The sequence below is a fragment of the Marmota flaviventris genome, chromosome 1, assembly GCF_047511675.1.
Source record: "Marmota flaviventris isolate mMarFla1 chromosome 1, mMarFla1.hap1, whole genome shotgun sequence".
NCBI lineage: Eukaryota > Metazoa > Chordata > Mammalia > Rodentia > Sciuridae > Marmota > Marmota flaviventris.
This window is the reverse complement of record NC_092498.1, coordinates 174408542-174425944: the sequence shown is the minus strand read 5'-3', so window position 1 is coordinate 174425944 and position 17403 is coordinate 174408542. Positions and strand designations below refer to the sequence as shown.

At 44.9% G+C, this 17403-nt stretch overlaps 1 protein-coding gene across 3 annotated transcripts in view; it reads left to right on the top strand.

Moving 5' to 3' along the window:
- The window catches only part of LOC114105005 (calcium-dependent secretion activator 1), a 471729-nt gene that overhangs the window by 196568 nt on the left and 257758 nt on the right, over window positions 1–17403 (top strand). For all 3 annotated transcript variants that reach the window (XM_034637086.2, XM_034637078.2, XM_034637084.2), the window contains exon 4: window positions 5188–5268. In XM_034637086.2, coding sequence (XP_034492977.1) covers window positions 5188–5268 — 81 coding nt within the window. The remainder of the gene's footprint in view (window positions 1–5187; window positions 5269–17403) is intronic.

The following is a 17403-nucleotide window of genomic DNA, read 5'->3' as shown; positions in this document are numbered from 1 at the left end:
GATGAGGAAACCGAGGTTGGGCAGCACTAAGAGATTTCACAAGGTCCCCCATCCAAGGAGTGATGGGGTGCAGTTCCAAGTGGCCAGATCTCGTGTCAGTGTCCACTCGGGCTCGACATCGGTGCTGGTCTGAGTTCTTCTCTGTGCATTGACTAACAGGGCATGAAAGTGAGCGAGAAGAGTCGCGGTGCACTTGACCCTGTGACCTTCCTGTATGCATTCATGCAATGCTAGCTCAGCTCCCCATCTCTTCAAAAGAGAGGCCCAAGGAAGTAGTTCCCTGTGCTTGATGGACAATCCGAAAAACAGCTGCCCCTCCTCTCCTTGACCTCTGCTGGAAGAAGGTGATTTTCCTAATTAGCTAACGAGCCTTCCTGCCCATGTGCATTTCCAACCCTAATTAGCTGGCTGTCCAGGTGAAAGGTTTGCCCTTGGCCTGGTTCTCCTGCCTATCTTCCCTGTCCTCGGTGGAAAAGACCCAGCGCAAACAGAACCCCGTTTCCATGGAAGCCCCCCCGCCTTCCCTTCCCGGCACTTGAAAGGGTAATTACTCGATTCCTCTTTATCTGTTTGGATTTCACGCGCCGGACCCATCGAGCCCGTGATAGAGGATGGCCTTCTCCATCACGCCTGGCTATTTTAGGGAACTTCCATCGCCGTCCCCTTTTATTTCTCTCTTTAGATCATTAGCTGTCAGGCAGATGTGTCTGCCTTCTGGTCAGTCCTGCTAATTAGAGTCTAACAGAGGAAAGGGACGCGACCCCACAGAAAGCAAGAGACATTGAGAAGCCAGGGAAGTGCGTCAGGAGATGAGGGCCTCAGAGGTACAGCCACTTCAGAGCCCACTGTCCCGTCTGGTGCCTCTCTTCTGAATCTCTGCCGCCCCACGGTGGCCCACATCAGAAATGCAGCCAGGGCGGGCTGCTCCATTAACAGCCCAGACAGCCCCAGCCACCATTTCCTGAGGGTTCTCTGCATGCCCAGCGCTGGGCTGAGCACTTTTATATCTGTTGTTAATCTGCATGGCAACCTTAGGTAGAGTTATTCTGAATGTTCAGACGAGAAGAGCTGAAGCCCAGAGAGGGTAAGTCACTTGCTCAAGGTCACACAGCTACCGAGCGGCAGAGTCAGGGAAAGGACGTGCCCATTGCTGTCATTTCTTAGGATTCTGGTACTGCTACAGCCTCCCCTGAAGACATCAGTCACAACAAGTGACAGAGGCTGGCTCTGTATGGCAGATTGACTCATGTGTACAAAGTGAAGATGCTGAGTTAGTTAACCACCACAGCCAATTAGAAAATCACAACGAGGCACTCAAGAAGGAAGCCACCATAATGTCAGGGAAGAATTTCAATTTGAGGCAGAGCAAAGTCAGGTGCAAATGCCTAGCTCCAGCTGTGCCGACGGGGACAGGAACAGACAGACTTTCCTGACCCCAGTATCTTTTTCCCTTTGGAAACTAATAAGCTTCTGTTTGAGGGGGACGCTTCAGAAAAGGCTGTAAAACAGGTCAGAGGGTATTCAGAGTTTGAAATGGGGACTAGTAAATGCTAATCCTTTTTTTTTCTTTATGCCCAGATTGTTCAAATGACCTGTTTTTGCTGGCTTTTTGCTCCAGGGAGTTCAGGACTGGGTCTTGCTAATTCCTTTCTGAATTCCATTTTCTTTACATAGCAAACACTTAATGAATGAATGAGTAAACGTGGGAATAGATGAATGCTGCTTAGTGTAGCTCCTACCTGTTCATCTTCTTCTACCGCTTTCTCTGCTGTACTCCGTGGGGCTCAGGGGAGAATACAAATGCTCCTGGGAAACTCAGCAATGGGGCTGGTTCTCACTGATTTCCCTTCTCAATTTTCACCTGTGTGAACAACCGGATCTTCTGACAGAACTCGGTGCTGCAGCCCCTAACTAGTCAGGTTTGCTGCTTCTCTCGGAAACCGTGGGATGTTTCATTTGGGTACATGTTTTGAGCAAGACATTTCTGAGCTGTCCCAGTAGGTCTGCGCCTGGATCTGAAAAACTCTTGGGCTATCCCAGGGGATAAAAGAAAAGCAGCTCATTGGAGCCTAAAGATAATGCAGAGAACACAGTTTCCCATGTGTATCTATCAGTATACTGTGATGGGGTGGACCAGTGGTCAGTGGTGACGGGGTGGTGTGCTTTATATTCATTTAGAGCAGGATTTCCTACTGGTGTTCTCTGGGTATTATGCAAAAAACACAAATATGTTTCTGCTAAAAAGCAGGAGCTGAAAATTCATAATAGCTAAGTTATGGAACTAATCTAGGTGCCCTTCAATAGATGAATGGATTAAAAAGGTGGTCTATATATGCAATGGAATATTACTCAGCCATAAAAAAAGAATGAAGGTATAGCATTGGCTGGCAAAAGGATGGAACTGAAGACTATCCTGCTAAGTGAAATAAGCCAATCCCCCCAAAACAAAGGCCAAATATTCTCTCTGATATGTGGATACTAATCCATAATAAGGTGGGGGGGGGGGGTAGCAGCTCATTGGATTATAGAAAGGGGAACAAAGGGAAGGGAGGGGGATGGGAACAGGAAAGACAGTGAAATGAATGGGACAGAACTTTCCCATGTTCATATATGAACACACAACCAGGGAAACTCCACATCATGTCCAACCACAAGAATGGGATCCTAATTAGAATAAGTTAGTCTCCATGTTATTTATAGTATGTCAAAATGCACTACTGTCACGTAGGTCTAAAAAGGACAAATAACATTTTTTTAAAAACAGAGCCGAGTTGGTCAGAATCTAACAGGCTTCCTTCTGGCAGAACTTCTCAGAGACGGTGCATTTCAGCACAGCATGTCCCCAATATCTCTGACCGTTCCTCTGGGGCCACTCTGGAAGCCTGTCCTCTGGAACAGCTGCCCAGTGCTGCTGCTCAGCAGAGCACCCTTGGACACCTCCTGCCTCAGGACACACAGCCAGATGTCTCAGCCCAGTCTTCACAGTCTAGGGATTGTGGGAAAGAGAAGAGGAGGCTGTGGTGACTGCTGATCAAGCAGGGATTCAAATGTACAGCCGGATGGATTTTCTAATGTGTTTCATAAGAAGATATAGCTGGATGAGGTGGTGCACTTTTGTCATCCCAGAAACTTGGGAGGCTGAGGCAGGAGGATCTCAAGTTCAAGGCCAGCCATGGCAAATTAACAAAACCCAGTCTCAAAATTAAAAAAAAAAAAAAAAGTAAAGATAAAAAGAAGTTGCTCATGGTGGCACAGGCTGTGATCCCAGCCTCTTGGGAGGCTGAGACAGGAGGATAGCAAGTTCAAAGCTAGCCTCAGCAACTTGGTGAAGCCCGGAGCAACTTAACAAGACCCTGCCTCAGAATTTAAAAATTTTGAAACAAAAGGGCTGGGGATGTGGCTCCGTGGTTAAACACCCCTGGATTCAATCCCCAGTACCAAATAAATAAATAAAATTAAAAGGGCTGGGGGTGTAGCTCAGTGGTAAAACACTTCTGGGTCCAATCCCTAGTATGGTAGGGGGAGGGGAAGAAGGAAAAGAAAGAAGGAAAAAAAAAAGAAGTAATCATGAGGCTTCAGAAGTATGGCCATAAGTTTCCTAGCGATATTGTTTGCATCATATTAGAGGTAACTATTTTCCATACCATTAGATAGCACAGGTAAGAAGCAGGAAGCTCCAAACTGATGAATAAAAATGGCTTTTAGAACAAAGGGCCTTGGGAAACTCATCTATTCAGCAACTTTTTATTGCGAGTTGATATGCGCTCCAAAGAGGAATCCGGCTCATCCTATTTGAATACCACCACCGTTTCTGATTAAAATTTCCTGTGAATGAAATAAATCATGTCTTACCAGAAAAAGCAGACTCAATTACAGTTTGCAGGAGAATGGTAGGCTTGCTTGGAAATAGAAAAAATTCAATGCCTAGGCCAGGAATCCGCAAGCATGGTCTGCCACCTGTTGCAAATAAAATTTTATCTGGAGCCTAGCGGCGCTCATCCATTTACATGTTGTCTCTGGCTGTTTTCACACTGTAATGCAGGAGTGGATTCATTGCGGCACAGAGCTTCTGGTACTCAAAGGATAAAGCCTTAATTATACGGCCCTTTACATAAATGTTTATCAACCCCTTTCATAGGTTTATAGGAAGGAACCAAGATTCCAGAAGTCAATCTTTTGTTCTGTGGATGGAAAAACTAAGATCAGAGACATCAAGGAATTGCCCTGGTTTATTTAGGCAAGGGGGGAGGGGATCTTGATATCCCCAGAGCTGTTATCAACAAAGGAAGGCAGAGATGGATTTTGTCTTAGATACCAACATGGCAGCCACCGGCAGGTTGGGTTGAGAAGGTCTCAGGGCTCAACAAGAAGGAATGTAATGATTCGTTGGTTTTCTATGGTCCAGGGATGGAGTGTGTTAGGAGTCGCCCTGGATCCAAAGACTAACTTCCCCATCCCCCGAGAAGAGCCATCCAATGGTGGCTCACATGATCCTTACCCACCAATCAGACTAGCCCTGCTGGCTCACATGATCCTTACCCACCAATCAGAAAGCACCCCATGCCAACTGTCAAACCTTTCAACCGTTAAACTGTCATAACTGTCAAACCACCCCTGCTCTATAAATATGCAGAGCTGTTCCTCAACAAACGGGCATTTTCTCCGTCAATGAGACTTGTTCGTCCTTTCATTAGACAACCAAAGCAGACAGCCCCTTTTTGGGCCCCTGGATACCTCCATTCTAAGGGGTCTCTACAAAGTAAGTGGTGACCAGGAACCAGATATGCATGTGGGTATCCTGGTGTCTTCTTCCTACATCTCTAATAGTCACCTGGCCATCCCCCTCCTTGCATGTCCACTGTATGAGCACTTCCTCACCTGGACCAAACCAGGGGTGTTTCATGGCCTCCCCATTAGAAACACTTATGGGGACCAATTCAGAAGTGATTGATGATGATTCCCACACAAGGTCATTCAAGTGTCTCTTAGCAACTTTTTAACCCACCGTGCTCTGCCCAAAAGAACTTAACTTGGGATTTCACTCAAACCGGGCTTGTTGGTGACAAGAGGCTTCTTCTAGTGTACTATGTCCACGGATCCCAAAAGGGGCATGCAAAACGAAACATGGTGAGTCGATTGGCTTTTGTGACCCATGCTGAAGGTCTGTATATTTGTGCTTTTGTGCAGCTGGACAATCCGGATGAACAGGCGGCCCAGATCCGAAGAGAGTTGGATGGACGTCTCCAGATGGCAGACCAAATAGCCAGGGTAAGGAAACCTGGGGGACATTTGCTGGGTACCAGGCCAAATATCCAACCCAGGAAACACACTGATTATTAATAGCTTTCGAAAGATAATGGTGAGCTGGGCACGGGGATGCACACCTGTAATCTCAGCAACTCAGGAGGCTGAGGCAGGAGGATTGCAAATTTGAGAGCAGCCTGGGCAACTGAGTGAGACCCTGTCTCAAATTAAAAAAAATGAAGAGGGCTAAAGATGCAGCTCAGTGGTTGAGAGCCCTGGGGTCCCTTCCCCAGCTCTGATTGGGCCTTTAGCCAACCCGTATCCTCCCAGAAGTACCACATGCTCCAGTGACTACCGAAACTCAGATTCCACCTTTCTCCTGAGTCCTAGGCTCACATTTTCCCACCACCTACTTAACATTTGCACTTAGACATTCCCCTGGCGTTTTAAGTCAGATGTGTTGGAAACCGGGCTCCTACCTTCTTCCTCCTACCCCATACGTACACCTCCACTTCCTGCTCTCCACTGATTCTCTACCCAGTTAGTTTGGATGAAGTTTCCCAGTCACTATCAACCTCCTCTTCCTCCTGCCCACACCCCCACTAGCAGCCACCCAGCGTCCTGACTCAGCCTCCTGAATGTGGGTTGGAGATCTCCTGTCTCCCTGCTCCACGGCTGCTCTGATCCAGCCCAAGTCTGCAGCACTTGGAAGCTATCGTAGAATCCCAGTAGGTCCCTGGCTCTGGCCCTCCCCAGACTGTCCATCCTGCTTGCTGTTGCCATCGTAAAACCCACATGTGCGGCCCTCACCACAGAGCTTCGGAGCCCTCACTAGATCTCACATGGATCTCAGGACCCAATCTAACCAACCTCTTTAGCGTGGTATTCAAGGCTCTTAGTCAACAGACTACAGCTTCCCTTCTTGGCCTCATTTCTTACAGCTCTCACCAGGCCTCTCTGATCAAGCTGCAGAAGGTGTCTCCTTCTAGCCTGGCTTGGTGGTGCACACCAGGAATCCCAGCAGCTTGGGAGGCTGAGGCAGGAGGATCCTGAGTTCAAAGCCAGCCTCAGCAACTTAGGGAGGAGCTAAGCAATTCAGTGAGATGCTGTCTATAAATGAAATACAAACATAGGGCTGGGGATGTGGCTAAGCGGTCAAGTGCCCCTGAGTTCAATCCCAGTACCAAAAAAAAAAAAGAAAAGAAAAGAAAGAAAGAAAGTATCTTCCTCTAAACCTACCAGTTTCTTTGTACCCACTGATGCCTGAGCCTGGATGGACCTTTATTCTCCCTTCCACTTAGCAAACTCCTGACTCAGTCTATCTCTCCGTGAGCACATCTTCTCTGACCACTGAGTGCCTAGCATACCGCACATAGACCTTTATGACACCAGGTCATTGAATGGTGAGCCTCTGTTTGCCTGTCTAATCTCGAAACGGATTGGTCACTCCAGGGTTGAGATCTTCCTTGTCATTAATGAGTGTAGCTAAGTGTTACCTACTACTATTACTGCAGCTGCCAATCATGTTATTATTACTAGCTGCAAGGCCTATAGTCTTCCTTGGGCCCTGATTCTGGGCTAAGCATGCTCAATGCTTATCATGGACCATCTCAGTCAATTCTGAAAGCAGAACACTGAGGTTGTTTCTGTCATCATTCTTGTTTTAGAGATGGAGAAATCTCCATGAAGCATGACAGGCACTAATTAAGATGCTGTACTGGACCCTCACTGAAGATTTGTCTAATCAGGGTTGGTGCAAGGCTGAGCACCTCAAGTACAGACATAGTGGGAGTCGGGCACCGTGGTGCACACCTGTAATCCCAGCAGTTCGGGAGGCTGAGGTGGGAGGATCACGAGTTCAAAGCCAGCCTCAGCAACTTAGCAAGGCCCTAAGCAACTCAGTGAGACCCTGTCTCTAAATAAAATATCAAAAGGGCTGGGGATGGGGCTCAGTAGTTTAGTGCCCCTGGGTTCAATCCCATCCCCAGTATAACAACAACAAAAAGAGAAGAATGTGACAGGGTCTCAGAAACTCATTAATCAAAATAAATAATATTTTGATGAGTGTTTTAAAAGTCATAATTAATGTCAAAAATCCATTAATAATAAAATATCAAAAAATTAAATAGCTACCAGTTCTGGTTGGCTCCTACTGAAGCCACAGGTCCTGTGAACATGTAACGGTGGGGACCTGTCAGAAAAGATGGAGAGATCAAAGAGACAGTGGAATGAATGGGAGATAACTTTCCTCTGCTCATATGTGAACACACGACCAGTGAAACTCCACATCATGTCCAACCACAAGACTGGGATCATAATTAGAATAAGTCAGACTCCATGGATATATAATATGTCCAAATACACTCCACTATCATGTATAACTAAAAATAAATAACAGGATGTACACAGAATAGCACCTAGCACTGGCCCTTACTCTCCGTGGAGAGAAGTATCCCAGGACTTGGACACAGAGAAAGGAATTTTACCAGATCAGAAACCAAAGAGAGATTCCGGGAGGCAGGAGAAGCCCTCTGTTTTTTGCTCAGGCAGTTTCACTGAAGCATTTTGTGTTTTGTTTTTGGACACCTTTACAGTTTATAGTCAAGTCAGTCTGGTGGCTAAAAACAGGATGCCGTTATAGATTTGGCTAAAGGTAGTGTAGAAGGCGCTTATGTTTTAAAACCCTGCTTAATGTGGGAGTAAACATCCAAAGGCTTTAGAATTGACTCCTCCTGTAAACTCCGTGTCTCGCTATTTTAGTCAGCTTTTCTGCCACTGTGACTTAAAGACCCGACCAGAACAACTGTAGAGGAGAAAAAGTTTATCTGGGGGCTCATGGTTTCAGAGGTCTCAGTCCACAGACAGCAGGCTCCATTCCTCAGGGCTCGAGGGGAGGCAGGACATCATGGAGGAAGAGTGTGGTGGAGGGAAGCAGCTCACATGGTGATCAGGAAGCAGAGAGAGACTCCACTCTCCAGAGACAAATAGAGACCCCAAAGCCACACCCCCAATGCCCCCTCCTCCAGCCACACCTACCTGCCTCCAGTCACCACTCAATTAATCCCATCAGGGATCCATTCACTCAGTGGGTTAAGGTTCTCACAACCCAGTCATGTCTCCTCTGAACTTTCTTGCACTGTCTCACATGTGAGATTTTGGGGGACACCTCACATCCAAACCAGAATACTCCCATTAGAGGGTTGGCTAAAAAATGGAGGCCATTAGGTCCATTCCCCTGCCTTTTAGGCAACTATTACACCTTACACCCCAACTAATAAGATTCATCCTATCTACATAAAATTATACACTTCAAAAACAAGCTCATGACACCTCTAATTTTTTTCTTTGAGACTTGACATGATTGACATGATAATTTAAAAAGCTGACATTAGGCTAATTTTAATTTGTCAAAGAGCATTGATGAATAATTGGTATATAGTGAGCCATGATGCTCATCCCTAAACTAATCAAAGAACTTTCTCCCCTAGCCCACACCCTTAGTATTTTGATGTGTAGACATTATTAACAACTTAGAACTAAGCTTTCTTTGATGAAATGTGCAATTCAAATGAATCTTGGTTAGCATGTGCAGGAAATGGAGAACAATTTCAGAACACATGGAGAGACCCACCCAGACATTTAGAGTATCTCAGATTTCCATTAGGTAGTCTTCCCACTGCTATCTCCTTTTCTCCTAGAGATTCGCTTCCTTCTTCTGTAATATTTTTTCATGCCAATGATCTCTTCTCCCTGGTTCTTTGTTCTTGGAGTGAGGTGAGCTCTTCACAAATGGGGAACATATCACAGTTCCCAACCTTCCCTGGCCATTGGTGGTTGGTTAAAAAATGGGTGTTTGGTGCAATGAATCCCCTCTGCGCCTGTGGACTGCAGGCCAACCAGACTGTGTCTTCCAGGGATAGAAAGGAGTCTGCAGTCATATTTGATTCTTACATATAGGGGAGAAAAGTTGGAAGGATAAAGCCAATGCAGAGAGAGAAACAGAGAATTCACAGAGATGCTAAGGAGTCTCAGGATGTTCACATACCTGTGTCCAGTTATTTTTGTGTTGTGGTTGTCTTAGCTATAAAAACTCAAGTTAGAAAAGTCAATTCTCCCTTTGCCTAAACCAACCAGGCTCACACTGGGGAAAACTGAAAAATATCTCCTCTACCAAAATTTAAATAAAATATCAAGATCTCATATATAGACTAGTTCATGAAGAGATATTTAAACAAAGCACCTTGATTCTCTCCTTTTAGCAAGTCCTGATTTTCTATTTCCAGCCCCACAGTGAATTTTAGTGGAAGATGTGCAATTCAATCCATATGGCTGAATGTTGGCTCCTGTAAAAGTGATAACCAGAAATTCCTACCTTTGGGTGTTACCCCCCCAACATCATGGATAATTCACTCTGTTTCCTTATGTAAAAGATGGGTTGAGCACTGTGGATTGCAAGTGGAGAACACCAACTTGAGGAAACTAATGGAAACAGGGAATGATGTTAAGAATCAAGAAACCCATGGTCAAAGTACAGCCAGACTCCAGGAAAGAACTGGAATCAGGGGCCACAAAGGGGTCAGGATTTTCTGTCCACTTCTGTCTCTGTGTTTCACACTGATGATCCTTTCTCTGTAAAACCAGCTTTCCTAGTGTCTCAGTTGCAGGGTGGAGGGTGTGGGGCTGTCCCATAGCTCTTCTTGTTTCTGGTATGTACAAATAGGGAATCAATCAACCATTCAGCCTCCCTCCCAAATCCTCCTCCTTAATTCCCCTTCCTCTTCCTCACTACCCCCTTGAAATTCACAATTCCGGGAATCAACCTCTGATTGGCCCAACTGAGTTCAAGGACCGACCCCTGTTGCAATCAACCAATCCACAATGGATAAAGGGTGTGGGTGTCCCTTGTCTCAAAGATGCTGGAGATGTATCACCTAGGGTGAAGGTGGTACTTACAATGGTTGTAGATAGGGTGTCATTATGAATTTGAGATGCCCCAGATGTGTCCTAATGCTATTAACTATTACATATGCACTATTCACTATGTGCTAGAATCTCTTCTAAGCATTTTACCCTCCATATCTGACCTCTAATGACCTTATGAGAAAGGTACTATCACCATCCCCACTTCTTAGATGAGGAGGTCGAAGCAGAGGCATCAGAGTACTTGGCCAAGGTTCGGAAACTGCATTCTTAACTAATATGCATACTACCATGACAAAATACCTTTTCAAATACAGGCCTTCCTGTTCCTCTTCACCTTGATCTGAGAATCCAGTATTCCCCTTGTGCATTCTTTCAACTTCCCTTATCCTGGCTGTCTCAGCTAAGCAGCCCTTTATTAAATGGGTTTCTCATCCACTCTCACTGAGGCCTGGATCAGGCAATCCTTGGTGGATTTAGTAGGCTGGCTAACCCAACCAGAAGCTGGATAGTCCACTATGGCTCTCTGCAGGCTGGAGAGCTGGAGGAACCAGCAGCTGCTCAGTCCAAGATGCTGATGCCTCAGAATTAGAGGGATCCCATTCTGAGACTGAAGGCTTCTAGAAACTCCCTGGAGAATCACTGGCAGAGTCTGCTTTAGAAGAGTGAAGAAGCTGGTGTCTGAAGTCCTCAGAGGATCACAGCAGCCATCAAGAACCCATCTAAGAAGAATTGAGCTTGCATCTGCTGCTGCTGTTCTTCCAATTTTTATTCCATTCAAGCTTCCAGCCTATTGGATGGTGCTGCCCACACTTAGGGAGGGTCTCCTCTCCCCTTGGCTATCCCACATGCCAATCATTCCTAGACACACCCTCACTGACACACCCAGAAGCCTCTTAATCTTAGGCATCTCTTAATCCAGTCAAGTGGACAGTGCAGATTAGACATTACCCTTGGAGTTACAAGCTTCTGCACAGTTTGGGCAAATCAAAGCTGAGGAAGTAAGAGCAAGTGAGAAAAGAAGCTAAACCAGGACACCATGCCTGAGTTCAAATGCCTTCTAGCGTGTTCCTGGTTTTGACAAATTATGACCAAAGCCTTCCTTTCTCTCTTTTAATGTGCCCACCCTTTCCTCATCACCTGCTGCACTTTATCCCCACCTTGTCCATGTTGACTGGGAAACACTGGCTTGGCCATTGCTATAGAGGACTCAGCCATCAACCCTCTGCAAAGTTTTAATGACAGGTCCAAGTTCATTCAGTTAGTAAGCGGGAAACCTGAGTCCCCTTGTTTTAGTCAGCTTGTTCACAACTGTGACCAAAGACCTGACAAGAAAAAATAAAAAAGGAAAAGTTTATTTGGGCTCATGGTTTCAGAGGTCTTGGTCTATAGAGGGTCAACTCCATTGCTTTGGGCCCAGGGTGAGGCAGAACCTCATGGTGGAGGAAAGCAGCTCAGGATACAACCACCAGGGGAGCAGGGAGAACTCTACTCACAAAATATACACCCCAAAGTTACTCCCTGCCCAGTGATCCACCTCCTCCAGCCACACTCTACCTGCCTACAGTTACCACCTACTTAACCCATATCAGTGAATTATTAACCCACTGGTGAGGCTACACCTCATAATCTAATTATTTCACCTCTAAAAATCCTTACATTGTCTCACACATGAACTTTTGGGACTTACCCCATATCTAAACCATAACACCTGTAATTCTAAATTTCATGCATTTCCTTTTGAATAATCAGGTGAGAGGCAGGAAATTACTCCAGGACAAGAGAGCTTGCCAGTCCTGTCTCCCTAATGCTGGCCTCTCTAGGAAACAACTTCCTTCCACTAAGATTTGCTATATATTCCCTTCAGCTTCTCTAGAAGCCCCTACAGGTAGCAGCATTAGGCAGAGCTGGCTTGTGGAATTCAGAGTGCTCTCTGCTTTGATTTCTTTGCAATCTTGAAAAGAGGATGTAGAGACCCTGGAGTTTCTGCCAGTAGTGTTCTTAGCATCAGACACTAGTACTGCAAGGCGTGTGTTTGTCCTCTCATCCTAGGAGAGAAGGGAGGCAAGAGCAAGTCATCTCTCACCCACAGCTCTGAACAGTGACCTATCAATCCCATCACTCCAAGATCTCACAAACCATCAGACAGAGACGGTGACACAAGAACATCAGACACAGATAGTCCCCCTGTGAACATCAGTCACACTGCCTTACATAAAATCCCAGGAAGAGATTGGGGTGCATTTTTTTTTCTTTTAATCTAGTAGAAAAAAACTTCTTAATCCCTGTTCAAACATTTTCCCAAATCCTCTCATGTTAATATTAAAGTGTCCCCATATTTCACCCTCAAATTAAGTCTAAGTTATTTAAATGATGTGATCCGAAGTTGACATTGAAGCTTAAACGGCAGATTGTGGCATTAGTGCTGGTGTGATATTTACCAGTTCTTTTGGCCACATTTTGGGGATAAAATTCCAAAATTCTCAAGCTAATTATATAATATAAATAGTTCAGCTTTTGTGATCTCAGTGGCAGAAGTCAGAGTGAAACACCATGGGTTTTTTTTTTTTTTCAAGCTATCATTTAAATGTGGAAATGCCAGTTAGACCCTTGTTCTAGACAGAGCAATATTATCCTCTTCTTCCTGGCCCTGTTGTAAATACAGTGAGAAATAATATCTAAATAGTTCCTCGATGGAAAAGTTCCTTTCTATACACTGCTGTAAATCAGATGAAGATATAATCATCTCCTATCAGAGAAAGATACTAACACCCCAGCTTACAAACTGATATTGCACTCGGAATTCACCCTGTGTCAGGAAGTAGCAAAAGTGTCCAAGCACACAAGAGGGATCTAATTCAGTTTATTTCCTGGAAAAAAAAACAATGTGTGTATGGGAATCTTTCTGATTCTGGCCTTGGTCAGATAGCTAAGAATGCAGGGAAATAGGTGTTTGAGAAAAAAGCTAAATTCCAGGAAGGTTCTCTGAAGAAGTCCATCCAATTTATAAAAACTAAGGAAATAAGAGCAAATGGGTAAGGAAGCTAATCCAGGAAACTATGCCTGAGCCCTGGGTGCCTTTTTATGTCTGTAAATGCTGATTTTGACAAACCACTATCCAGGCTTTCTTTCATTCATTGGAAGGACTGGCCTTCCTCGTCCCTCCCTACACTTGTCCCCCATGCTGTCTATGTTGGCTGGGAAATGCTGGAGTGGCTATTGCTGTTGGTCATTGGTCCCCAGTCTTCTACTGAGCAATTAGTGCAAAATGAGGTGCTACCTGCAGGGTATACCATGTCTGGCGACCCCATCGCATCATCTCAGCCTGTGGACATTTGGGGTCAGATAGTTCTGCTCTTTCATATTGGAGCTAACGTGGGCTCTGGAGCCAGTCTACCCAGTTCCAAACTCAATTCCTTTCCACCTTAACATTTTTGGCCTCATTTTCTTGCTGGAAATGGGGTTCCAGAGCAGCACTTGCTTCTGTGGGTCATTAGAAGGATTTAAAGAGGTAAGGTGGGTAAAATATTTGGACTGGTTCATAGTTAGCACTCAGTAAATGCCAGAGAGTCTCTTTTTGCTTTTTGCAGTCACTGTCATTATTACTAGTGTTGTGGTTGTTGTTGGTGGTAGTGGTATACGGTAGTACGTGTGTGTGTGTGTGTGTGTGTGTGTGTGTGTGTTTAGAAGGAGAAGGAGAGCAAATCCACGGTCACCACAAAGGATTCACCTTTGTGATCTCGTACCCTTCTCAATAATTCTATGAGGCTTATTATCACCATTTCAAATGTGGAAACCAAAATTCATATGAATGAAGGTGTCTGTGTATCATCACAAAGCTAGTCCATGGCAGACTCAGCCTGTTTCGTGAACGTGAACTAAGGTGCTTCTCGAGCCTTCTCTGTGCTCTGTGCCTGCCTCTGTGGTGGCTTTCTGGCATGCCTCCCCTCTACCGTCACTCATCCCACTCCTAACTTCTTCCTCTCCAGTGACCACCACACCAGGGGACACATGATAGGATCCCAGAGTGAGCTCCTGTGTCTAGACAGCACCCTTTGGTCACATTCCTCCGGATTGACACATTCCATCATACGTCATTTGAGCCTTTGGGTACCTTTGGGTGGCATTATCAGTTTTTACCCATACCCCCTTTATTTTCTCTAGGTAAAATAACAATCCAAAATAGCAAAGAAAAGCCAATAGCTAAAGGAGCTGTTAGGACTTTCAAATGCTGTTTTTCAAGATGTTCCAAAAATCCTTCAGCGTGGCCAAGCATAAATAACCATGGTGAGGATTGTCCTTGAGAGGCCGTTCCCCCTGGAGGAGTGTTATCATCCCCAAACAAAAACAAATGGCCAGTGGAGATTTTCTTTGGAGGACTCTGTCCACCCCTACGCTGTGTCTTTCATGAAGCAATATGCATAAACGGTTCTTTTGTCAAGGTTAATTCGTTTTTATGCTTGCAAAGGAGCACTAGAGATGGAAGGCTCTGTTTTCCTTATTATGGCTCAACCGCAGCTTTGAAATGTGTGCGTAATGGGCCACTGACAGGTGCTCTCAAGAACCTCAGCCTAGATTGACAGAAGGCTATTTCTTCTCAAGGCTTAAGTACTTGGAGCAAAGAGGGGAAAAAATGGCCTTGTTTCCCCTTGCAGACTTCCGTTTTATTTGCTTCTTTTTATGATGTCATTAGAAACTGTCCAAGTTTCAGGAGGAGTAATCATTCTTTGGATTTGCCAATATTCTGCTGCCTAAAGTTGGGTGGAAGCTAGCTCTGTGCCAGAACGGTATTGCTTATAACTGCTGAGTCTTCTTCCAAAGTGTGCAGACTGGGGATATTCTCCAGAGAGTCCCCAGGAGGGGTGAGGGGAGGGACTGCACTCCATACAGTCTCTAAAAACTTATTAGCATGAAGAAAAAAAAAAAAAAACAGTTTACAAATACTAGTTGTTGTTGTTGTTGTTTTCCCTTCATCCCCCTGGCAACCACAAAACTAGAAACTGGTGATAAAAATCACAGAGATCATTTACCCAGTTTCCCCCAAAATCCCCCCCAAATAGCTCTCTAAGATTTGAGCTCCAATATGAGAATAAAAGAGGTGCATCAATCTATACTTCAGCCTCTTGGGATGCAATCTTTACTGTGTGGCCATCTTTAACCTAGCCTAAGGACCGTCTCAGACCACGAGTCAACCTACTTTGTCCTTCTTTGCAGAAGCTCCAGGAAGACAGTTCATACCTTCTTCCCAGGATAGCCCCAAAGCTAACACTTCCCCTGGCAAGTCCCCATGTTTTCTTGGCCTTCGTCAAAAAGGATACCCAAGTTGGAAGGCTAACAACTGCCCCCCGAACAAGTTTAAGAATGAAAAAAACAAAAATCAAACCTGCTAAGCAGATGTCTTAGAGAAATAAGACTCTGGGAATCAAATGCCAATGGCCCTGACATTGAATCCTCACCAGCTGCTTCATGAAACCTATTGTTTCATTTCAGAAGTGTTCATCCAGATTCTCCTCTCACATTCGCCCACAGTGTGTTCAGAAAGCACCACACTGGGCTGAGCCCATCTCTAAAGCAAGAAGTGAGTATGAGCAGAGGTTCCAGAAGGAACCCATCCTCTGAACCACGAATTTCAGACCCCATACTCATTTACATGGAAAAGCAGAATCTCATCTCAGGGTTCTTCCAGAACTTGACTCATTATCTCTCATCTCATAGTTTTACCCACATTGATATTTACCTACCTTGAGGTACCTATATTTACCTACATTGAGTTTTACCTACATTGATATTTAATATGGACATTTCGACAAGCCACTGATCCATCCACACAACTCATGTACTGAATGTTTATGATGCGTCAAACTGCGTGTTAGATACCAAGAATTTAGCAGAAGTATCTAGGTAGTTACAGTCCTGATTCACGGAGCAACAGGAAAGATAGGTCTTAAATATTAAATATCACAATCGGTCTATTAATTACAGTAGGTGTTTTATTCTACTCAGGCTACTAAAACAGAATACTATAGATGGGTAATAAATAACAGAAATTTGCTCCTCACGGCTCTGGTGGTTGGAAACACCGAGATCAAGTCACCAGCACACTCAGTGCCTAATGAGGGCCCACTACGTGGCTTACAGACAGCCTTATTTACACTCTATCCTCACATGGTAGAAAGAGGAAACCAACTCTCTGGGGCTCTTTTAAGGGCTCTAATTCCATTCATAAGGGTTGTGTCCATTCATCAGACCTCATCACCAACCATAGCATAGACCTTATCTCCAGATGTCTTCCTGTGGGGATTAGTGAATTTGTGAGGAACATAAACCTTCAGTTCATTTCAAAAACCATTGCCACAAAGATGAGCTAGAATCACAAGCAAGCACAACTGGGGGACCCAACACAGAAAGTGCCATGTTGAAATTGCAATATGGAAGATGGGAGTGACCTTGGGAGGAAGAGGTCAAGAGAAAGAACCCTTAGGACAGGACAGCCTCCAGTTCTGCAGAAGACTGGCACAGGACAAAGGCACCTTCAGACTCTATGTAGAGGCACCAACGTGGGCATTTGAGCAAAGGCTCTACAGTGACAAGAAACACTCTTGCAGCTCACTAAGGGTTAGGGGAAGTGTCGATGGAAAAATGAAGGATTCCTAAGGAACTGAAATGCAAGAGAAATAACTAGGCTCTGCAAAATGAGAAAACCACTACCAGCTGAAGCTCCTCCCCATGACTCTAGACAACCTCTTCTCTCACTCCTTTCCTCTCCCTCCTTTTCTTCTTCCCTGTGTCCCAATCTCTCCTTCCTTCTCCATCTATATGCTACCTCTTTCTCTCTTGCTTGTCCAGTGTCTTATTCAGCTTTGGACTGGTCTAATATGGCAGCCAACCTTAATTTGACATGATTCTACAGTTTTCAATTTCACCAGCCAACTTTAATCTTAGTATTTCTTAGTTTGATTGCTTAAGAGAGTTACTCATCTGATGGACTATTAGCTATATAATGAAGTCCCCTCCCCAGCCATTAGGATGGAAGATGGAACCCTTGCCTAAGCCAATCAGCCCAGTGTCGTTTTTATTTGTTCTTTTTACTTATACATGACCATAGGGTATATTCTGACATATTTATACAAACATGGAGTACAACTTATTCTAAAAAGGATCCCAGTCTTGTTGTTGGACATGATATGGGGATTCACTGTGGTGCATTCCTATATGTACGGGACAGTGTAATAGTGCCCA